The sequence below is a fragment of the Peromyscus maniculatus genome, chromosome 6 (assembly GCF_049852395.1).
Source record: "Peromyscus maniculatus bairdii isolate BWxNUB_F1_BW_parent chromosome 6, HU_Pman_BW_mat_3.1, whole genome shotgun sequence".
Taxonomy (NCBI): Eukaryota; Metazoa; Chordata; class Mammalia; order Rodentia; family Cricetidae; genus Peromyscus; species Peromyscus maniculatus.
In genome coordinates, this window is record NC_134857.1 from 6,576,768 (window position 1) to 6,601,602 (window position 24,835).

Sequence of the window (24,835 nt, forward strand, 5' to 3'; positions counted from 1 at the left end):
CTCCAATGCTGCATCCAGATGTTTGGCTCAGATGTTGGGAATAATGGTCTTCATTGTACTAATGAAGATCTGGCGTGAACCAAAAAAGAAAAAAGAAAAAAGAAAAAAAAAGGATAAAAGAAGAAAAAAGGTATTGATGGTGCTTTACATATACAGACGTGTAGCGCCATCTGCTGGATTCCAGCACACATGAGACAGCAGAGCACATGCTTCTACCAGCAGTGAAGGCCTAAGCAGCACAGCTCTGAAGGGGCGTGGCCCACTCAGGGCCTCAGACCCCAGTCTACTAACACTGGGAATACTTTGATATAAACAACCTTTCCATCCCTGGCTTTAGGAAAGAGCCAGAGAAAATTGTTAGCTGTTGTTTATAGTCACACACCTACACAACTGAGTATACAAACACACAGTCACACATACATACACACATATACACACATGCACATATACACACATGCACATATACACAGATCCATGCACACGCACATATACACAAATGTTTTCATACAGACACACACACACATGTACACATACATGTGTACATACACACATATCCAATACACACATGCTTATACATATCCATGCATACATACATACACACACATGCACATATACACACACCACTGTGATACACACACAGTGCACTCTGGCTTCATCTCATCACAGCACGTGAACATATGTGGACTGCACTCAATTAGTTACACAGACAGCACTTCTGCATGTAGTGGCTGACATTGGAAAAATAAATCTTCTGACTATTTCAGAAAATGATTAGGAAGTCTTTTAGGGTTGGGGTGCAGTCAGGTGGCAGAGTACTTATCCCGTGGGTGAGGCCCTGTGTTTGATCTGCTGTATTGGGAAAAAAAGATCAATAATTAGAGAAGCCTTTTTTATTGTTTTTCTGCATCAAAAAATGTTTTCTTTAAATATAACTATGGAAAATTTTCACATAAAAATACATATGTTGAACAACCCATTCATTAACTTGCAAGTATCAGGATGTTAACAGGTACCAGAGACAATGACCTGAACACTGGGGCAGTTCCAACAATGCCATCAGAGACACTGCAGTGTCTCTGCATGTCAGGTTAATGCTCCGTGGTGAGAGCTTGGAACCCACATTAATGTGCCCAAAAATCCCGATAAAGCCTGTGAAGGGCACGTTTCCACTAAGTACTAGTCACTGGACAAGAGCCACTGAACACGTGGAGCACAGCAGCCATTGGCCTCGCGACATTCTCCCTCTGGTGTCTATTACATCCTCCATCCTGCGATACTGCCTCTGGGGCCTGGGCACACACCAGCTAACGTGCAATTCCGTACACACCTTATCCTCAGGCATGATCTAGTTCTGCTGGGGATAAATTCCCTGTTTGTTCAGGTGTAACTAGGGAGGCAAGAGGCAGGTGAATCTCTGTGAGTTCGAGGCCAACCTGGGCTACCGAGTGAGTTCCAGGAAAGGCTCAAAGCTACACAGAGAAACCCTGTCTCGAAAACAAAACAAAACAAACAAACAAACAAAAAAGCCGGGTGGTGGTGGCACACACCTTTAATCCCAGCACTCAGGAGGCAGAGCCAGGCGGATCTCTGTGAGTTTGAGGCCAGCCTGGTCTACAGAGCAAGATCCTGGACAAGCACCAAAACCACACAGAGAAACTCTGTCTCGAAAAACCAAAAGAAAAAAAATTCTATAAAAGAAGATCTGAATAAATGGAGAAATGTACATTTCTGTGTGGGGAGACAACATAAAAACATTGTCAGCTCTTAAATTATCTCCCACATCCAATGTATTTCCACTGAAAGTCCTTGGGACTTCCTCATTTGAAGACAACGTCTCAGTCACTGTTCTATTGCCGTGCAGAGAACCCCATGACCAAAGCAGTTCTTAGAAAATGAAGTATTTAATCGCCGGGCTCGCTTACTGGGTCAGAGGTCCAGTCCATTATCACCGTGGAAGGGAGGGACCATGGTGGCGCACACGGCGCTGGAGCAGCAGCTCAGGACTACGTCCTGACCCACAGGCTGAGATGGAGAAAAAGTGAACCACTGGGCTGGGTGTGGGTTTTTGAAAACGTCAAAACCCACCCCCGATGACACACTTCCTCCAGAAGGCCACACTTAGTCCTTCTAATCTTATGAAAGAGTTCCACTCCCTGGTGACCGAGCATTCAAACAGATGACCCCATGGAGGCCATTTTTACTCAAACCCCCACAGACAAGTCAGGGGCTGGCCAAGATGTCTCAGTGGTTAAGGCTGCCTGCTGCTGCTGACCTGAGTTCCATCTCTAGGACTCACCTTGTGGGTGGGAGGAAAGAGCCAACTTCAGAAAGTTGCCTTTGGCCTCTGTAGGTGACATACATCTTAAATACAAGGGCGTGGTGGCACACGCCTTTAATCCCAGCACTTAGGAGGCAGAGGCAGGTGGATCTCTGTGAGTTTGAGACCAGCTTGGTCTACAGAGTGAGTTCCAGGACAGCTGAAGCCACATAATAGATAGAACTTGTCTTCAAAATAAAACAAAACAAAGCAACAACAAAAACCAAAAGAATAAAAACGTACTTTTTTTTTTTTTTTTTTTAATCATTTCCATTCTGGCGAGACGGCACAGAGTCAAGGCACTTGCTGTGCGAACTTCACAACCTGAGTATGATCGCTGGATCCCACTGTGCAAGGAGAGGCTGGCTGGCTTCTGTAGGTGGTTCTCTGGTCTCCGCATGTATGCCGCGGCGTACATGCTGTGGTACTCACAGACATGCACATCACACACACACACACACACACACACACACACACACACACACACACCTTAAAATTAGGCGTGTGACAAGAACAGCACATAGTTTGTTTTTAGGGTATTAATGGAAGGGCCAGGTCTTGTCACACAGCTCCTCCTCAGGACACAAAACACGTAAAGGTGAAAACATCTCCCACGAACTGCCACGGCACAGTCAGATGGACTGACAGCTCTGTGACAGCGCTGGTAGTTGGGTCAACTGTCACCCCAGACGCCAGAACGAAAAAGAAAGCACTGAGGACAGGATAGGAAAGAACGTGCTGTCTTACCAAACATGTTATCAGGGGATGATAAAGTGGGTGAGCTGTGTCCGGGTTCTTGGCCTCTAGTCAAAGGGTTGATGCAAAGGCACAGAGTTTCAGCAAGGTGACTTCATTCAAAGCAAGATGACAGCTCAGGTCAGATACACAGCTGGGACTGACTGTGGGCCACTGTGGGTCAGTGAGGACACCCAGGGCCTGATTATTGTTTTTGGCCATGTTTAATGGGGTTAGGAGAAGGAGCTCAGTGACTAGGGGCATAGTTTGGGCGTTTTGACTGGCGAGTTTGGATGACGTAATCCCTTGCTCAGTGTTCACGTTCCTTCCTATGATGCATGATTTCAATCTTATGCACGCCCAATTATGCATAGGCATGAGATGGTAAATAAGGGATTCTCCCTAAAAATCTCACTTAGATGACACTGTTTACCTTACTGTATGTGTATTCCAAACCAGTTTATGCCAGACCAGACCCCCTATCCTCACACCTACATGTATTAGGAATATGTCTGAACGAAAACCACCTCTCTTTGATGGCCATTAAGGAGAGGAGAATGTCTTCTGTTGTTCAGAGCAGAGTGTAGACACAGCTCAATGCAGAGGGACATCGTGGGTTCTAACAGGTGGCTAGGCCAGGTTCAGGGAGAGTGTGTGCACATGGCACATACAGATGAGGGGTTAGGTTTCCTGGTGCCTTGTTAGAACAGGAGTGCACAGTGCCCAAGCCTAGTGGAGTCAGGCTGGTAAGCTGTCCCCATGCTTGCCTGCCTCTCTGCGTCCTGGCCATCCTCTTCCTCTTCCTTTCACGTCCTGGCTGCCATGAGGGGAAGAGCTGTTTCCACCAGGCAATCACACCAATGTTGCACTGCTTTCCACAGGCCCCAAAGCAGCAGGACTCATCAAATGTGGGGCGAAATCTCTTACTAGGAGCCCAAAATAAACCGTCCTTCTTAATTTGGTTATCTCAGGTGCTTGTTACCACGATGGAAAACTGGCTAACAGAGACCAAGGGCAACATGGTGCTTACATAAAGGGAGGGACTTGAAATAAGTTAATGGTAACATACGGCACTTTCGGATTCTAGAACAGCTGCGAAAGAATAGCGGCTGACCGAAGGTGATAGATGCGTTTTGAAGATAAAACTGGCAAATTTAGTAATGGGTTTGAATCTATGAGAAAAAACATGAGGCAATTTTTTTGAAGGCAATTATTCTCAGTCGTAAATGAAACTCATTCACCCTGCAGCCAATTAACTAGGCCCCTCCGATTGTGAAGCCATGTAACCAGCTCCTTCTTTGTGAGGCCCCGCACACTGTGGCTGCAGGCGGCAGCATCCTGGGTGGTGCACAGAGCCTGCTGATTGGTGAGCTTCCCTGAGGGACCTTAGAGCTTTCCAGGGGATGGTCATGTTTCTGATTGCATGCTGCCCTCAGTGTGCACTCTAGACATGTATACAGGGTGCTGTTGTGAAGCCCCAGGTATAATTAGGGTTCCACTGGCCAGGTTACCATGTCCACCCTTAACGGGATGCAGAATAAGGAAGGTGTGACTGAGTCCCTGCATAGTGCCAGGTTCAAGTCCCTGGGTGCCATGTCTCAGATTTACATCTCAAAGAAGTGCAGATTTAAAGAGGTGAATGAAGATGAACTTGAAGACATGGTGGTGGGGGAACAGCTCTCCCAGCTGGCTGTGAGGTCTGACAGATCCTCAGTGCTGGTCCCTGCACTCTGGAGGCTTCCAGAGTGCTGCCCGTTTAATGATGCTGCCCACCAACAAAACATACACACTATCCAGAATAAATAAGTACGGTTCAAAAAAGGTAACTAAGGGTTGAAAGTCACAGCACTGGCCAGGCATGGCTTGCCCACCTGTAATCCCAGCACATGGAGGTTGAGACAGGATCACTGTGAGCTCAGCCATAGAGTTTCTATCTTAAATAATGACAATAAGAAATGGAGGCATTGGGGGGAATAGGATCAAAATACATTGTATGAAATTATAAAATATTAATAAAAGGAAGAAAATATAAAGCTAAATTTATCAAAGTAATAGCATTAGCTAAGTTAGAATTTACTGTGGTGCTATCTACCATCAAAGGCAATTTTCTGGTGGAGATGTAAGTCGGTGACAGAGGACTTCCCTGGGTATGTCCCCTGCTCTGGAAACTTTTCAAAAGCCAGTATTCTTTTCCTTGTACCATGAATCTGTAGTAAATATAAAATCTCTCTCTCTCTCTCTCTCTCTCTCTCTCTCTCTCTCTCTCATACACACACACACACACACACACACACACATTTATGACATGGGTATAGATGAGCATAAACATTAAATATTTTTAGATAGTTTGATGTCTGGTAAGCTGCTGTTTGTTTTCCTGGTCTTTCCTTGTAGAGCTGGTAAGACAAACAAAATGTTTTGTTAACTTTGGTCTTGAGATCTCAGCACAGGACTGGCTGGAAGTAACTGAAAACTGGAGGAGCCGCAAATGGCCAAGACCTTGTACAGTCAAGACTAGAGCGGCTTAAGCTCTGACGCAAGGCTTCCCATTGCTCCCGAGATTCAAAGAAATGCTTACAGGCCCTGAAATATAAAATGAGTATTTGTGTAAACACTGCCTACACAAATAGACCCATGTAGAGTTTAGAAAAGAATCAAGTGATCACCCAGTGTTTCAGATATAAAGTACCAGGCTGGGTTGAATTTAAAGGCCTCTTTCATCTCTGTTACGCTGTGAAACCTGTTACTTCAAGAGTCTACAAAGAAAACCCCTTAAATGTGTCCTCATTCACAACTGGAGAAAAGAAAATTAAGCTAACATGACCAGGGAGCCAGTGGTTTGGGGCCTCAGAAGCAAGTCCCTGAGGTGCCTGGAGGAGGTGCTTGCCTTCAAGGGGCCTTCAACCCAGGAGGTGGCAAACCGAGGTTCAGCAGAGGACTGTGGCCTGACACTCATCCCTCCAGCTAAGGCATGCTCCGCTATGAGGCTCCTTTTAGGGATAATTGATGGAGAAACAGAGACGAGCCTCTGTGCTCCCCTCTGTCTCAGTTATAGACCGACAAAGACGTCTTCACTCTGCAGACGGGCTGGTTATTGTGTCTGAATCTGGGGTAGGAGGGAGTGTGGGGAGCTGGGAGGAAGCGGAAGAATTCCTGGTGTATATTCTATCACCTAGGACCACTGATCCTTAAGCTGCCCCCTTTGTGGAACTAGAGAGATTGTAGGGTTAATTGTGTGAGCTGCCTCTCAAGCTGCTCCCATTTGGGGGGTGGGGTGGGGTGTACATTCTAATAGCTGGCTCCAAGAGCTGCCCATTAATGTCCTACATTTCCCCCTCCTATGTTTCCCCTTCCTGTCCCTGACTTTAGCTGTGGATAATGAAGGCGCTACAGCCACTGCCATTAGCCCCTGCCACCGGAAGCCCCTTAGGGGATGGGTCTAGAGAGGCCACAGGCGACCGGAAGAGTGAGCTGCTAGAGCCGAATGCTAGGACCTTGGGTTGGGTGCGTGACCTGCTGCAAGTGGGTTTGATAAAACTGGTGAAGACCATAACAACCGGAAAGAATTTAAGAAGTGAATTAACTTTTCAAATACCACATCCTCCTTGGCTTACTCTCACAGGAGTGTGTGGCACACACACAGCCCCCAAACGGCGTTTGGAAAGCAGTGGATTAGCTTTGTCAGCTTGCCTTCTGGGTAGGCAGGACTGTTGGGCTGTGCACTTCCATGCAGGCCTCCTGACTTGATCAGAACTTCGATGGTGTGAGAGCTGGAATGTTGCAGACCCCAAATTACCTCCGTCTGTCTTCAGTTTCCCTAACACAGTGGGAACCCATTGCCCATTTTACCAGGTAATACTTTCTGAAGTGTGTTAATTTAGCAGACTGTTAGCTTCCACCAACCCAGAAGCTAAGAATGTCATCAGATTATATCTAAAGCCTGTAGCCCAGACTTCCCAACTGTGCTATACTGTCCTTGGTGACATTTTCATCAGTGCATGGGAAAATGCCTCGATTTATAGTTTCCTTTTCTTCTGCAACTACAAACACGTCATCAAACAGTTTCCATGCTAGAACACGCTATTTGGGGCAGCCTGGATCTGTGTTCTCGGACCATGGTCCCTCACATATGGCTCAAGAATAAATTCGAAGTTCCTTTTGGGTACTATAGTCTCCCGCAACCTTGTGGTCCTCCATCCTCGCACCCTATAGTCCACCATCCTGGCATCCCAGGAACCCTGTGTCTTCCATTCCCTGAACTCTGTGATCCTCTGGGGCACCCGAGGTCGCAGATTTACTCGTTCTGGAAGTCCTGGAAGTATGCCTATCCTTGCAAGGAAAGCTGTGCCTCACAGAACCGGGCAAGCAACTCCCCCCACCCCACCCCACCTTCAGAAAGAACGAGGGAATTCTCAAAGGAAGTTCCGCCTTCCAGCCTTAGTGCTTCCTGTTTGGTAACTAAGGGCGCCTGGCTGTTGCTAGGACCGCAGAGTACAATCAAGCAGGCTCTGTAGATTCAGGCTGCGCGCTCCAGGGAAGGGTTTTGGGGTCTGTCTGCGCTCGCTTCAAGCCGAGCATCATGAGCAGCGAGTTTCTGTCAGAGCTGCCCTGGGAAGATGGGTTCGCTATCCCAGTGGCAAACCAGGAGAACAAGATGCTGGAGGATCAGGTGAGGAAGATCCGGTAGGAGTTAGGGGACAGACAGGAGAGGACCCGCTGAAGAACCGGGAGTGGGGTGTGGGGTTGGAGGGGTGAGGGTGGGGGCTGGTTGAGCACCGCCACGACAGCCAGATGAGGACCAATGGTAGGATGGAGGACTAGGTGAGGACCGACTAGGATGCATGGCCAGGTGGGTATCCATTGGGAATCAGGGGTCAAGACCCTCGAGGTCTGGGTGCCACGCTGCCCAACTCATCTGCGCCTACCATGCCCTGGCCTCATCCCTTAGGTCTGATGCCCATCCTCCTCACTGTCCCTGCTGCTCCTATCATTTATAACACATTTGAAAGTTTTATCGAAGTAACAATTTCTATTCAGGATCATGAAACCCGGAGTCTCGCTCCTCCAGCTGTTTTAGGTGCCAGCTAGCAGGCTTCCCTCATCCAACTAAGGATTGCAGATGGATTATTGGTGTTTGCCTAGTAACCGCTGTTTACGCACGTGAGCACGCAAGACAGCGATCTCGTGAGCATTAGCGTGTCTGTGATGCTTAAAGTGGCTTGAGTTGCTTTCAAGAGGGAACATTTCAGTGAAGTATGCAGTGTAGAGTTTCAAAGTGAGGATCAAGGTGTCACAGGAGGGTGAAATATTTCGCACTGTAGGACGAACTTGCACCAACTAGAATACATACCGTTTAATCCTCATGTTAAAAACAAAATCAAAAACTGCAACTGGCCCCACAAAGTTTACACATCTTTAGCAGCCAGCCTGAAGTCCCACCAAGTTGGTGCTAGGGTGTGGGGAAGATGGCCCAAGGACGGACAATGTGTACAAACTGACAGCGTAGGAGGGAACATTTCCTACCCTGTGAATAATGAAAATGGAAATCCTTTGAGTGGATCTGCTGAGAAGAGAGTGAAGTTCAGAAGTCTCTGCCCTGATTGCACGTCTGTTTGGGGCTGGGCATTTTCCCTTAAAGACCGTCAACCTTGGGATCCCTGACAGTGCGGGAGTCATAGCTGCCAGCTGTTGGCTTAGAACCTGCTTGCCACCCTGGTGTGAAGCTAGTGGAAACCATCACCCTTCAGTGCTATCACAAGGCACCAAAGATGTAGGGTGCCTTAAGTGGTGCTGTTTAGTGCGGCTGCATATTTGTCTCATAGGGCTTTATATTGCGTGTATTAACTGCTTTAAAAAATTATACAGCAGTGGAAAGAAATTCAGAGGCCAAAAACTGAGTTAATGAGGACATTATCCTGGGCATGGTGCCACACACCTTTAATCCAAGTACTGAGAAGGCAGAGGCAAATGGACTACTGTGAGTTCAAGGCCAACCAGGGCTACATAGTGAGACCTGCCTCAAACCAAACCAAAACCCAACCAAATCCCCAAATCACCACCAAACAAAGAACAAAGCCTGACATTATCAACTTTGTAAGTTTAAGATACTCAAATAGAATAAAATGTGTTTTTATTGGTCTTATCACCAGGGTTTATTATATTTTCGTGTAGTCCAGTGTTGTTTTGCTGCATATTTACATTGATTTAATGGTCCTCTCTGTGGGTGATGTTGCTTAGTTTAATCTTTCCTGAACTTTTCTCGCTGGTTGGGGTTTATTCTGGTCATTGCAGGAAGGTCCTGGGGTGCTATACTTTCAGCCATCCGCGTCCTTGCTCAGAAACCCCAAGCAGAGGCTTAAGACTCTGCCACTCCTCCATTCCTTCGACTGCCGCTGCGGTCCTGCAGGTCCCAGGAGGACTAATTTCCCACAGGCCTTGTTCTGCACTGCTGACTTGAGAATTCCTGATTCCCTGCTAGGTTGAGGTTCCAGTTCCAACACCACCTCCCTTGGATTATTTCCTTGTTTTGTTGAGATACTTGTCCTGTGTCTCCTGATTGTGGTTTGAATATGAGTTATCCCCTCAAAAGGCTGACGTGTTGAGGGCTTGACCCCCACCTGAGATGTGATTGGCTTGTGAGCTGTAACTTGGTCAATAGATGAACCCATTTACCACCTACTGTTTTATGGGCACCGAGGAGGTGGGGAATACTTGGAGGAAGCAGGTTCCTGGTGCATGGCCTTTGTAGGTTTACTGGCTCCCAGATCTTTCCCCTCTGATTCCCAGTTGCTATGAGGTGAGGGTCTTCACTCCATGTTCCCCACTGGGACAGTGCCAAGCAACCAGGGACTGACCTCCCCAGATCTGCTCAAACAATGCTTTCTTCTTAGAGTTGTTTTGCTTTATTTGAGAGACCATGAGTCACCTTCCCAAACGATGTGATGAAACACTCTGAGGCCTCCAGTCGCAGAGAATGGCTGTGTTTACCTTCACATTTGGTAATAGTTTGGAAATATATTTTCCCTAGGATTGGGAATGTGTTGTTGTGTTGCTGATGAGTGATCTAATACTGCGCTGATTTCCATTCCATTACAAATTCCTATTAGACAGAATCTGGGGAGACATTTGTGGGTCTAACTTCAAATGTTTGATTTGTTCTGGTAACCAAAATGATCAACTATGTTTTCAGGTTCTCTGCTTGTCACTTTCTGGGGCACTATGGTCTTGCAGGGGTCTGTTGTATTTCCTACCTCTCTCTCTGTGTATGTCCCTGTGTGTATTTAGTTCTTCGTTTTGAGTTCTGAATTATGTTTCCCCTGAGGTCTTGTTTATTTGTTTTGGTATATCATGTGTATGTCCTCAACAAATATCACTGTATATACTTCTATATTTAAAAAAGAAGCAATAAAGTCTGGGAGCCCTGGGGAGGGCTTGTCAAGTTATAATCATAATGCTTTCATTGGAGAAACAGAAGGTTCGTTCTGGAGGCAACATTGGCAAAATACTGCTGTAGTGAGCGACTTCACTAATGCCCTCCTCAGAATTAGACAAGTGTAATAGACAAAGACACAGAGATCATGAACAATAAAAAACAATAGAAAATGTAGAGAGAATATATCACTTGATACGCATCTTAGAAGGGTGCCCATAAAAAGCGTTGAGACTGAGTCATGTAGTAGACCCAAACACTGACCTTCCTGCTGAGAGTGAATGATGGGTCAAGAAGGCATCATGCTCTTAAAATGAATGACACCCAGCAGGACAGATGCCATGCAGCCATCCTTTTATGAGTGACAGACTAGTCAGATGAACAGGAAGCAGAATGCTGGTTTCCTGGGACCAGAGAGGGGTAGTGTGGGGAGTTTGTATTTAAAGAGCACACCAGTTCAAAATGGGAACTTGAAAAGGTGGTAGTGGTGGTGATGGTGGTGATAGTGGGTGGTGGTGGTGGTGGTGGTGGTGGTGGTGGTGGTGGTGGTGGTGATGGTGGTGGTGGTGGGTGGTGGTGGTGGTGGGTGGTGAGTGGTGGTGGTGGTGGTGGTGGTGGGTGGTGAGTGGTGGTGGTGGTGATGGTGGTGGTGGTGGGTGGTGGTGGTGGTGGGTGGTGAGTGGTGGTGGTGGTGGTGGTGGGTGGTGAGTGGTGGTGGTGGTGGTGGTGGTGGGTGGTGGTGAGTGGTGGTGGTGATGGGTGGTGGTGGGTTGGTGGTGGTGGTGGTGGGTGGTGGTGGTAGTACAACAGGTGAGTGTATTTAATTCTGTGCAATGTAATCTCAAAATGGTTAAAATTGCAATGTTTTTATTGTGTCATTTACTGTTATAGTCCCTAAAATATCATAAAAATAGAAATATTAAAGCTCATATTCCCTGATACAACAGAATTTATAGTAGATAAAACAGAAATCTTGCAAGCCATGGGCCCTGACATTAAATCAACAGAATTTACAGAGAAAATTTCAAAAAATCTTTTTTTTTTTAAAGTTTGAGGCATCTTTCTCTAAACACATTCTTGGTTAGTCTTATATCAACAAGAAATTGAACTGGAAAAATCCTTCAGAAAATAATTCAAGGGGACTTCTTTGTATCCAGATCCATGGGAAGCAGAAAAAGAAATTAGAGAAAATATGTAGCCTTACACACCTCCATAGTTAAACCAGTAAGTAAAAAAGTGAAGAAGCTAAGAACTCAGTGAATTTAAAAACAGCATCAAGGGACTGGAGAGATGGCCCAGCTCTTTCAGAGGACTCAGATTTGATTCCCAGATGACTCACACCATCTGTAACTCCAGTTCTGGGTGGTCAGATGCTCTCTGTTCACCTCTGCAGGCAGGAGGCATGCACACGGTGTGCAGGCAAATATGCAGACAAAATACCAATACACAGAAGACATAGAAGTAAGGAAATCTTAGCAACAGTGTCAAAGTCAACAAAAGAGAGTTAAAACCGAGAACAAAAGCTAATGCAACAGCCAGCATGAACAGAAGCCTATCAGACTCCGACATATTCACAGCAGTACTAAGATCTAATAATGCTAGTCTGCAGGTTTAGTAAAATCCAAGAAACAACTGAGTAAATCAGTGTTTTTGTCTTCACTGGGTAAAAGTCCTACGACTTGCTTCTGTGTTTCAGTGGAAAGGTGGTACCCTTGGTGAAGGCATGTAGTTCAAGACCATGAGGACACACTACTTCCTGAGCTCTCAGATGACCCAGGCTTGGTGCACTGTGTTCCAGCTTCCTGGAAACTCCTCAGAAGTTTATTTTGTTTGTTTAGCATCTATACAGTGTCTTATTTCTATTAGCAAAATTTGTTAACATACTGGTTCTAAGTATGCAAGAGTATTCTGTTAGGCTTTACCTAAATTCATTAAATCTATGAGTGTATAAGAGTCATCCTAGAAGAATGATCCGATCCTGCTGACTATGTATTCATTATTTGAACCTATGTAGGTTTTATGGCCCCAGCCTTTGCTTCTTTCTTTCTTTCTTTCTTTCTTTCTTTCTTTCTTTCTTTCTTTCTTTCTTTCTTTCTTTCTTTCTTTCTTTCTTTCTTTTTTTGGCGTATATGTTTGGAATGTGTGGTGGTGGATGTATGTGTGCACATGTGTGCACATGTGTGCAGAGGCCAGAGGTCAACTTTAGCTGTCATTCCTCAGGCTCCCTCTACCTTACTTTTTGAGGCAGGGTCTCTTATTGGGATGTGGGGCTCCCGGAATAGGCTAAGATGGCAGACCAGTGAGTCTGAGAAATCCTCCCATCTCTGTTTCCTCGGTACTGGAGCGACAAGAGCATGTCGTCATGCCTGGCTTTTTATGTGGAGGCTTGCAGAGCAAACATTTACTGGCCCCTTTATTTTCCTGATCATGTTTACCAAGTGTGCTGGCTAGCTGGGTTTTCTGTCATCTTAACATGAGCTTGAGTGATCTGAGAGAAGGAACTCACAACTGAGAAAATATCTCCATCAGACTGGCCTGTAGGCAAGGTTGTGCGGTATTTTCCTGATTACTGATTGATGCAGGAGGACCATGCCCACAGTGGGAAGTGTCATCCATGGGGAGGTGGTCCTGAGCTGTATAGGAAAGCAAGCTAAGCAACCAGTGTGGAACAAGCTAGTAAGCAGCATCCTCCATAGCCTCTGCTTCAGTTCCTGCCTCCAGGTTACCTTCCCTGCTTGAGTCCCTGCCCAATTTTGTCAGTGATAGACTGTTATCTGGAAGTGTAAGATGAAATAACCCATTTCCTCTTCAGTTGCTTTTGGTCATGGTATGTATCACAATGGTAGAAACCCAAGAAGACAGCCCATGGACTAGCCATGGGATAGAGTTTCACATTTGCCTACAGGGAAATAACCCTGCTATGTGAGAAGTGTGTTCCAGCAATGACCCTGCTGGTACTGCAAAGTGAAGGGTGATTACATCATGTAAACTAAAGTACTAATTGTCCTAATATTATCTCTAAGTTTTTTTTTTAAATATATCTAAAAGGTCAGTATGCTCAGTGGTGGTGGTGCACGCCTTTAATCCCAGCACTAGGGAGGCAGAGGCAGGTAGATCTTTGTGAGTTCAAGGCCAGCCTGGTCTACAGAGCAAGTTCCAGGACAGACTCCAAAAGCTACACAGAGAAACCCTGTCTCAAAAAACCAAAAGGAAAAAAAAAAAAAAAAAGAAAGAAAAGAAAAAAAATCAGTAGATTTTTAAAGAAGTTCTTTCTTGTGAACATTTAAAGAAGCCAAATAATGACATGTACTGGATGTAACCTTTTTTTTTTTTTTTTTTTGTATCCTTCCAAAACTTTTCATTTGATGTCTGAATTCCCAGTGTGATGGTATTTGGGAGCAAAGGTCTCTGCAGGGATGTTTGTGTAAGTTACTTTTCTGTTGCTGTGATAAGACACCATGATCAAGGCAACTTATTAAAGAAAGTGTTTAATTTGGGTTAGAGGTTTCTTGAGAGTTAGAGTCCATGGCAGCAGAAACAGCTGAGAGCTCATATCTCAAAACTGTAAGCAGGAAGCAGAGAGCACTGTTAGAAATGGCAAGAGTCTTTTAAAGCCTCAAGCCCGCCCCCAGTGACACACCTCCTCCAAGCCCGTACCTCCTAATCCTTCCCAAACAGTTCCACCAACAAGGGACCAAGTATATGAGCCTATAGAGGGCCATTCTCATTCCAACCATTACAAAGGCGGAGCTCTCATAAATTATATCAGTGTCCTTGTAAGAAGTGAAGAGAACTAACTTCTCTGTCATGTCTAGACACAGCAAGAAGACATTTGCTTGCAAGGTAAGAAGGGCTTCACTAGAAATCTTATAGTTCCTTAGCCTTCAGAGTTGTGGCAGATACATTTCTGTTGTTTAAGGCATCAAGTCTGTGGTATTTTTGTTACAGCATCTCAAACTGACTATGCTACAAAATAAGTGAAGATTTAGTTTGCTTGTTATTCATGACATTTATTACTTACAGTTATCAAAACTGCAGAAGGAAAAATCAAACTTGCAAGATCAGCTTCGTGACTATGAAGATCGAATTAATTCTATGACTTCTCACCTTAAAAATGTGAATCAAGAGTTTTTATTTACACAGGTAACGAAATATTGACACATGTTGATAGTGTTGTGTGAGATGTTCACCCTTAGTATGTAAATAATTATCTCAAATGTAAATACTATCTCAGATTATCTGTTAAGTATTACATGTGATTGATTCAATGTAAGCACCCTTTCCTCAAGTATTTATACCAAATATTTCTTACTTTTTGGTAAGGGATGAGTTTTAGCTTCTGACTGTCCTCTTACAGATTACTTTTCTTTAGTTTATACCATATAACATCTGAACTCCCGACAGTAGTCCTCCGAGAAGTATACGGTTAACCTCCTCATGGGTGGTGAGCAACAGCTGCTGGGTAACCACAGGCTAAAGTGGGAGAGATTCTACCCTGATGGAGTTAACAGACGTCCATCCGAGCATTGGGTTGGGGCTGTTTCATGCAGAAGCTTATTATATTTTATAATATAGAAATGTAAAGTGCTTCTATTTTGTGCATTATTCTTCAGTCTCTTTGCAAAGCAAGGGAGTATGAAATCGAAAGTGAAGAACATTTTAAGGCCATTGCTGAAAGAGAGCTGGGACGAGTCAAGGATGAGATCCAAAAACTGCAGAAGGAGATGGACACCATCCAGGAACGCAAGAGCGATAAGGAAGTGGGTGTGACTTGCTGTAGTCCTGCCTCTGCGCCTGCGCTCTCCAGGGAGCACCAAGCTTTTCCGTGATTTACTTATATGTCTATTTTTTTAACAATGAAAAGACACAGAGCTGTGGTTTGAATGAAATAATGATCAAATATTATGTTTCTGCTATTATTCTTCAGTTATTTTCATTTCCTCCAGGGACTCTGCTCTGCAGCCTGCCGGGTACAGGCGGCTCTGTTAACAGACATATCACTTTTGGTTTTAAATTTCACCTAAAACTTTTACCGTCCATACTCATTTGGGACCTGTCTTGGCTAGCATTTCTGTTGCTGTAATAAACACTGACCACAAGCAACTTGGGAAGAGGGTTTATTTGGTTTACATGTACTGATCTCTCTCGAGCGCTAAGAGAAGTCAGGGCAAGAATGCAAGCCAGAGCAGAGGCGGGAGCCATGGAGGAACACTCACTCCATACTGGCTTGTTTTTAGACTCACATTCGGCTACTTTTCTTATACCTCCCAGGAACACTACCCACAGTGTGCTGGGCCCTTCTTCATCAGTCATTAATAAATAAAATGCATATACACTCACATTCATATTTTAATGTTGTAATATAACATTTATATATGCAGTGCAATTAATGTTTACTGATTTTACTTATACATTCCCTGCTCTTTTGTGATTATAGATTCCTTAAGTAATATTTACAGACGTAATTTACCCCCTACACTATATTTAATTCAATTAAAAATGCTCCCAAATCTCTATATAAGAGGCCTCTTTAGGGTAGCAGATACGACTGGAAATGGATGGAGGGTACTTGTCAGGGGGTTTATCTATCATACCAAACAAGCTATTTTAACTGATGCACACACTCCCACACATTTGGGGTGACTTTGGTGTGTGTGGGGGATCTAATGAGTTCTGTATAGAGAACCACCCTCAGGCTTTTTCACAAGATCTTTGGCTTCAATGTTCTTGGCCATGTATGATCATCTCCATTTCAGAACTGGAGAATTAAAATACAAGCATGGTAGTGATAGAAGTGACTATAGCCGGGCGGTGGTGGCGCACGCCTTTAATCCCAGCACTCGGGAGGCAGAGGCAGGCGGATCTCTGTGAGTTCGAGGCCAGCCTGGACTACCAAGTGAGTCCCAGGAAAGGCGCAAAGCTACACAGAGAAACCCTGTCTCGAAAAACCAACCCCCCCCCCCAAAAAAAAGTGACTATACTGTGTTATATGGAAGGCAAGACTGGGTTTCTCCCTGTGTTTGGTAGTATAATGCTATGTTTTGTTTTAGTATGCAAAATAATGTTTTGTCCCCACCTTTTCTCCCTCATTCTTTGGAAATTAGACTGGCATATTTAAAGCTACTCAAAAGCTGGATGGTTTGAAATGTCAGATGAACTGGGACCAGCAAGCGCTGGAGGCCTGGCTAGAGGAGTCGGCTCATAAAGACAATGACTCTCTCACCCTTCAGAAGTACTCCAAGCAAGACGATAACAAAATCAGGGTGAGACGTTAGAAATTGCTAGAACGACTCCTCTCTGAGGCAACTTTTAAAACATGAAGCTGTAGTTACTGATGTTAAAGGCAACTATCCTTGAAGGTTTGTGCCAGGGACTCCTCTGAGAAGCTATTGAAATCCAGTGTCATTTCTCTAGAAAATTGACTGCAGTCAAATGCTACAGCACATTTTGGATTCTGTTGCTAATCCTTTGAAGCCCTCCGACCCACTGGAGAACTGGGTTAGGACTTTGAAGGACTTGTTAAAGCATTTTAGAAAAGAAAATTCTAGTCGTACTAGAACAATTAATTTTGGATACTTTGATATTTAATTTGAATATTACATGTAAGTTCTATTGATTTAATATTTTTTATTTGAAAATAGGATTTATTATTCAAATTGTCCTGTTTTCCCCATCCTTGGATGAAAATATGTTTACAATCTGAAAAAGGAGACAATATTCTACTGATGTAATGTTTTAACTAATCTTATTTGAGCATCAGTGAGATGGCTCAGTGGGAAACGTCTGTGGTGTGCAAGGCTGGTAACCTCGTTGTGAACACCATATGAAGATGGAAAAAAGGAGACCCCACAAAGTTGTCTTCCAGTCTCCACAATGTGTGTCATGGTCTAAAAACCATAATTATATTATACACACACACACACACACACACACATACACACACACACACACACACACACACCAAAAATGTTTTTTTAAAGACTAAATCTCATTACCATTTCATTATCTGGCATCTCTGGATAACTTTCTTTGAAGGCAGTACTTCAAGATGAAGTGCCAAATAGATAACTAATGGGGATATTAAGAAGCATGGAGCCAGGCGGTCGTGGCACACGCCTTTAATCCCAGCACTCGGGAGGCAGAGGCAGGCGGATCTCTGTGAGTTCGAGGCCAGCCTGGGCTACCAAGTGAGTTCCAGGAAAGGCGCAAAGCTACACAGAGAAACCCTGTCTCGAAAAACAACAACAACAACAACAACAACAACAAAAAAGAAGCTTGGAACACCAAATAGTATGTAGATATCCATACAACATCAAGCTATGTTCTGAGATATACAGTTGATTGGTGATTATTCTACTTCAATGTATTGATTTGAGATTATATTGCAATTGTTAAGTCATTGTAATATTATGTAAAATCTACTTGGAATCTCTCCTGGTGACAACGAGGTCAGTGTCACAAACATGCAATTTCTAGTAGATTAAATACCAAATGCATTATTTTAAATATTTTCAAATGGCAGGTTATAGTTGCCTTTTTTTTTCTAATTTGTGTTAAAAAGCATCTTAGAAACAAGTGCATTTTCAAGAGGGTATAATCAAACAGTAGATTAATCCTTGGGGCTAGACAATGAGGAAAATACATATTATTTTATATTGTTTATATAGTGTTTACATAAGATGTGATGAGAAAGAATACTAGATATGCTATATGCCAGCTTTAAAACTCAAATAACTGGTAGTTATGTATTTTCTATGTACCCACACCACAGGCACTGACCCTGCAGTTAGAAAGGCTGACTTTGGAGTGTAATGAGAAAAGGAAGCTTCTAGACAATGAACTAACAGAGACGCTAAGTGCACAGGTTGGTTTACAAAGTCTCCTTACTTTTCAAGGTGATATTTGCAGAAGCATTTTAGTAATGGAAGTGTAACCTTCTATCTGTCTTGACAGTTAGAATTAGATAAAGCTGCACAAGACTTCCGGAAGATTCACCTTGAACGACAAGAGCTCATCCGGCAGTGGGAGAGCACCATCCACCAGATGCAGAGGCGTGACCAGGAGATAGACAACTGTGCCCTGGTGAGCTAGCTCAGACCCTGCAATGCTGAGCTCTACTGTCTCCTGTTTAGCACATCAATTTAAAGTGTACATCATAGTCAGGCGTGCTGGTGCATGCTTTTAATCCCGGCACTCGGGAGGCAGAGGCAGGCAGATCTCTGTGAGTTCGAGGCCAACCTGGTCTACAGAGAGAGTTCCAGGACATCCAGGGCTTCATAGAGAGATCCCCATCTCAAAACAAAATAAACAACCACCACCACCACCAAAATAAAATGTATATTATACTGCTACTTGAAAGTCACTTTTCAGTGAGATTCAGTGGTTCTGGCAAATGGAACTCTATGGAGGTTTTTTTTTTCTTATAGATTATAATCCTTGATGATTGAGACTTTCTTCCAGTAATTCTGACCCATGGTTGTCTGTAGTAACTTGGGTTTCACATGGTGCTGTTTGGCCTCTGCTCTATCCTGTCTAAAGCTGACCTCTTAAGACTGGTATTTGATTTCCTTCTCAGTCTGCTCCTGAAAGCCCTACTTGGCTAGCTTAGCTTTCCTGCCCTTTCTTTTGTTCATGTTTCACCCCTTCCTGCCTTGTTCCCTTCCCATATCAGCCTTCTCCTTCTGTGTTTCAGCCACAAGAAACACTTCAACACAATAAACATTCCAACCCACATTTTAAAAAATTATTTATTACTTTTGAGATTTTAATATAATTACATCATTTCTATGTTCCCTTTCCTCTTTCCAAAGCTTTCCATATATCCCTCCTTGCTCTCTATCCAATTCATGGCCTATTTTTCATTAGTTGTTATATTATATGTATATATATATACATATATATACACACATATATACATACACGCACACATACACATACACACATGCACACACACACACACACACACACACACACACACACACACACACATTCACACACATATATCCCTAAATATAGCCTGTTCAATTTTTATAACATTGTTTGCAGGTATGTTTTCAGGACTGACAATTTGGTATAGGATAACCAGCTGGTGTGTTCTTCCTTAGGGAAGACTGTTTCTCCCACTCAGCATTCCTTAGTTGCCTGTAGTTCTTTGTCTAGGGTTGAGGCATCACGGACTTTTCCCATCTACTTCAGCATGTCTACTTGTTCAGTTCACGTTTGGGCAGTCATGTTGGTGAAACTTTCCAATTGTAGTTTTTGATGTTGCTAGGAGACACAGTCTCATAGAAAACGTCCAGATGCTCTGGCTTTACAATTTTTCCACCCTCTCCTTTCTCAATGTTCCCTTAACCTTAGGTGTGAGAGTGGACCAGGCTCTTCAACTCTGCATTTTGATTGGTTATGATTTTCTGTTATGGTCTCTGTCTGTCACAAAGGGAAGTTTCCTTGATGAAGAGTGAAGACTACACTTATCTATGAGTATAAGGAAAAGTATTTAGGATGTAGTTAGAGATTATATTGTTTTAGTAAAGTGGTCATAGGTTCTCCTCCAGCATCCATGACCTCACTAATCCTGGGTAGTTAGGTAGGTTTCTAACACCAGGAATGATTTTCCTCTTAAGTGGGCCTTAAGTCCAATTAGTCCAATTAAGATACTGCCAAGGTTTGACTGCCACTACTTCATCCATTGTGCCATGCTGGTTATTGATGTGGTTCATAGGCATCATAGATGGACTGTTGGTTGCTTCCCTCATTAGGAAGCTTGCATGGTGCCTTTTGATACCATGAAAGCTGGTTCTCAGGGTGAAGGCAAGGCTACCTGTGGATAATATAGCCAGCAGCTTCTGTTGGATAGGGGTTATGATCTCCTTTTTCTTGGAGTATTTTGCCTGTACATAAGGATTCTGAGGATTATTTTTATTATTATAACTTTAAGATAATCAAAAAGCCTGTAAGGACATTCTCACTGAAACCTGTAGTAATTTGAATGTAATTGGCCCCCATAATTTCATAGGGAGTGTCATGATTAGGAGATATGGTCTTGTTGGAGTAGACATGGTCTTGTTGGAGGAAGTGTGTCACTGTAGATGCAGGCTTTGAGGTCTCATATATGCTCAAGATACCACCCAGTGTCCCAGTTCACTTCCTGTTGCCTTCTGACCAAGATGTAGCCAGCACCATGTCTGCCTGCATGCTGCCATGCTCCCCATCATCATGGTAATGGCCTAAACCTCTGAACTGTAAGAGCCATCTCAGCTAAATGTTTTCTTTTTTAAGAGTTGCCATGGTCATGGTGTCTCTTCACAGCCATAGAAGTCATAACTAAGACAAAATCAATAACAAAAATGTATTTTTGTTGCATGTTGTCTTGTTGATACAGAGTCTCTTTGTGTACCCAGGCTGGCCTTGAACCATGAGCTCAGGGTTGCCTCAAACTTCAGCTACTCTCCACTCAACCGCCTGAATGCTGGCACTGTAAATATGTGCTACCACATCTGGCTAAGTTATTTTTAAAAAAGTAAAAATGGGTCTATACAGTATTTATAAATTTTCACTGAGGCCTAAGATTGTGTGCAAAAAAATATTCGGTACTATTTCTTTTTTGGGGGTGGGTGGGTATTCCCTTCCTGTATAAAGGGCTAACTGTTTCCTTGCTCTTCTGCAAGGTTCCAGAGAGATATAAAAAACACATTGGCATTCAGTAATGTGAATTCATAGATATTCAGGTGTAGCATATTGATATCCACCTTATTTTTAGCCAGGTGTGGTGGCACACACTTTTTTTTTTTTCTTTTTTCTTTTTCGAGACAGGTTTTCTCTGTGTAGTTTTGGTGCCTGTCCTGGAACTCACTCTGTAGACCAGGCTGGCCTGGAACTCAGAGATCCGCCTGCCTCTGCCTCCCGAGTGCTGGGATTAAAGGCGAGCGCCACCGCCCGGCCGGTGGTACACACCTTTAACTCCAGCTCTCTGAGAGGCAGAGGCAGGTGGATCTTTGTGAGGTTAAGATGAGCCTGGTCTTCACAGAGTGTTTCAGACCACCCAGGGCTACAACAACAACAAAACACTCCCTGCAACAGTAAAAGTATTTTTAAAGACTTTTTTTCCCTGTAAAAAATAAATACTGAATATAAAAATGAAAACGAAATTTCTTTGTATTTTAGTTGGTACTCAATATTTAAATGCACACATTTGTTTCAATCCTAGACATTAGCAAGGATCAAGCAGGAAATAAGAGAAAAAGAAGGTGTGGTGAAAGAAAAGATCAAGTTTCTGGAGAGTGAGGTTGGGAACAACGTAGAATACGAGAGAAGAATTTCTCTCGCCGAGCGGAAAGTTTTAAAGTACAGGGTGGATTACCAGCAGCATGAAGCCAGCAGGAGTCAGCTGAAGGACGAGGTGTGTCACCAAACACTGCTCTGTGTTCCTAACAGATTGCTCAGTCGATGCCAAAGGCCTGTTTGATTAGGGAGTGGCTTGCCGGCTCTTTTCCTTAAATCTGTGTGTGTGTGTGTGTGTGTGTGTTGTGTGCTCTCATGTATTTTTTTCTTTCTATTTTGGCAAGATTTCACTATGGCCTGGCTGGCCTGAAATTTGCTATATAGACCAAGCTGACCAGGAAATCAGAGGTCTACCTTCCTGTTTCTGCCTCCCACACAATAAAGGCATGTGCCACCATAGTGCACTCATATCCCCATAATGGGACTTTAGGGTACTTTCAATGGGACTTTAAGGTACTTTGTTTGAGCCCTTGGATGGCGAGGCCACAGGGAGTGTCTTAAACCTCAGGTCCTGTACAGGGATCTATGCTGGGCACTGCCAGAGCTCTTTCCAGGCCTAGCATCTGTGAGGATGTGAGGCCAGATTCTCCTAATGCTTCACATAGGGATCACGATGGACTTGGCACATATGAGGAGTGTTGCTGTAATGTTCTGAGAGATAGCTGGGATTGTCTTTCCAGTGTTGAGTATGTGTGACATTGGCTGACAGCTTCTGCCAGTGACCTGCTGAAGTTGTTTTTCACTTTGTTAAGGGACAATATTTCAGTCTGGCCGTAAGAGTAGGTGATGAATGACCTTGACACAGAGAGAGCAAAGCTCCTGTCCTCGACTTCTTTTGCAGCTTCCAAACAGCTAGACTGTTGCATAGTGCAAGTTAATGATCCTGTCCTCAGCAATGAAAGGACCCCCATGTTTCTGTACTGAGTCCCTGCTAGCTAAAGCTACTACTACTTAGGCCAAAAGCAGAATGCGAGAAACCATTTTATTATACAGTACGTTGTACATTCCTCTCTGATTATTTTTTCTGTCAAAGAGATAATTGCATAAGTTTCTAAAGAAAGTAATTTCTGCTTATGTTAGACGTCACTGCTGAGAGCTTTAACCATTGCAGGGAAGTGGACAGGGGTGTAATTCCCAAAGACCCAGCCGTCCTTCACATAATACAAATGAGTGGCTTCCAGGACATTCATGTAGTTGTGGGAATAGTCTGAATAGTCTCTGCTAGCTAACTAGAGTGTTTTTGTTACCCCCTAAAGATGTTTCTACACATACTTTCAACTTACATATGGAACTATTTACCATTTTCATGCTATGAAACAAGTCATTTAAAATTTGATATGGGAATCAGAAAGACCACAGATATGTGTTAATTACAAAAAGTTGCTATTTTAATGGGTGCTATTAGCTTAGAATTAGAAGTAGGGAGAATAGAGTTTCTCAGAAATGAAATTAATTTGTCCAATGTGAATATGTAATTTTTGTCTGTCTACTGACAAACAGCTGGATACTTTAAAAGCTACTCTCAATAGAACTTCCAGTGATTTAGAAGCTCTGAGGAAAAACATTTCCAAAGTAAAGAAGGACATCCATGGTGAAGCATCAAAGTAAGAAAAACCCATATAAATATAATATGTGTAAATATTAAATATATTTATGATCTGTATTTAGAAAATTACTAATGGTTACAATTATATAAATACTTGCAAGATTGTAACTGCTACATTCTTTTTGCTGGTGCTAGGGATGAAACCTATGGCCTTGAATATGGTAGCTGAAGTGTTTATTTACCATTCAGTGACATCCCCTGAGCTCCTCCCCATCTCCCTGAGCTCCACCCCATCTCCCTGAGCTCCTCCCCATCTCCCTGAGCTCCACCCCATCTCCCTGAGCTCCTCCCCATCTCCCTGAGCTCCACCCCATCTCCCTGAGCTCCTCCCCATCTCCCTGAGCTCCACCCCATCTCCCTGAGCTCCACCCCATCTCATTGAGCTCCACCCCACCTCCCTGAGCTCCTCCCCATCTCCCTGAGCTCCACCCCATCTCCCTGAGCTCCACCCCATCTCCCTGAGCTCCACCCCATCTCTCTGAGCTCCTCCCCATCTCCCTGAGCTCCACCCCATCTCCCTGAGCTCCACCCCATCTCCCTGAGCTCCACCCCATCTCTCTGAGCTCCACCCCATCTCCCTGAGCTCCACCCCATCTCCCTGAGCTCCACCCCATCTCCCTGAGCTCCACCCCATCTCTCTGAGCTCCACCCCATCTCACTGAGCTCCACCCCATCTCTCTGAGCTTCAGCCCATCTCACTGAGCTCCACCTCATCTCACTGAGCTCCTCCCCAATCTCACTGAGCTCCTCCCCACCTCACTGAGCTCCACCCCAGCTCCCTGAGCTCCACCCAGCTCCCTGAGCTCCACCCCATCTCACTGAGCTCCATCCCATCTCAGTGAGCTCCACCCCAGCCCATTGAGCTCCACCTCAGCCCACTGGGCTCCACCCCATCTCACTGGGCTCCATTCCAGCCTACTGAGTTCCACCCTAGACTACTGAGCTCTACCCCAGTACAGTCGCTCCATTATTAAGTTCCAGATTTTCTTGTTTTTGTTTTGTTTTGTTTTCAGAGAGGCTCAGAGCAATACTTTTATAGCCTATTAGATTCGTGATGGCAATGAAAATGTCTGCAGCAAAAGAAGCAACTATGTTTTTGTGTGTCAAATATTCTTTTAAGCATGCTTTCTATATTTCCATATAAACCCTATTTAGATTACAAAAACTTAAACGTCACAATGAAGTTGTAAAACAGAAATTAAAAATGATAACTGAGAAAACCATATCTGTTGAAGAGAAAGCTACGAACATGGAAGACATGCTGAAGGAGGAGGAGAAAGGTGTGAAGGTAAGGTTTGCTTTGCATTTTCCCAGAACCACAGCAGCTTTCAAAAGAGTAAAGTGGTTACTCTTGGGATCCGAGGACTGTGAAGTCTTAACGTACAGGGCTCTGTTTCTAAGGGCGGCCCCACACTATGCCCCCTAGCCCATTCCTGCAGTGCCCATTGTGCACATGCACCCCACATCT

At 44.0% G+C, this 24,835-nt stretch overlaps 1 protein-coding gene across 1 annotated transcript in view; it reads left to right on the forward strand.

Annotated features, from left to right (window-relative positions):
• The first annotated feature begins 7,445 nt into the window (after positions 1-7,445).
• Positions 7,446-24,835, forward strand: part of Ccdc39 (coiled-coil domain 39 molecular ruler complex subunit) — a 34,177-nt gene continuing 16,787 nt past the window's right edge. The window contains exons 1-9 of the mRNA XM_006971113.4: positions 7,446-7,721; positions 14,505-14,624; positions 15,095-15,241; positions 16,586-16,744; positions 18,253-18,345; positions 18,435-18,563; positions 21,688-21,879; positions 23,262-23,365; positions 24,523-24,655. Coding sequence (XP_006971175.1) covers positions 7,632-7,721; positions 14,505-14,624; positions 15,095-15,241; positions 16,586-16,744; positions 18,253-18,345; positions 18,435-18,563; positions 21,688-21,879; positions 23,262-23,365; positions 24,523-24,655 — 1,167 coding nt within the window. The 5' untranslated portion in view covers positions 7,446-7,631. The remainder of the gene's footprint in view (positions 7,722-14,504; positions 14,625-15,094; positions 15,242-16,585; positions 16,745-18,252; positions 18,346-18,434; positions 18,564-21,687; positions 21,880-23,261; positions 23,366-24,522; positions 24,656-24,835) is intronic.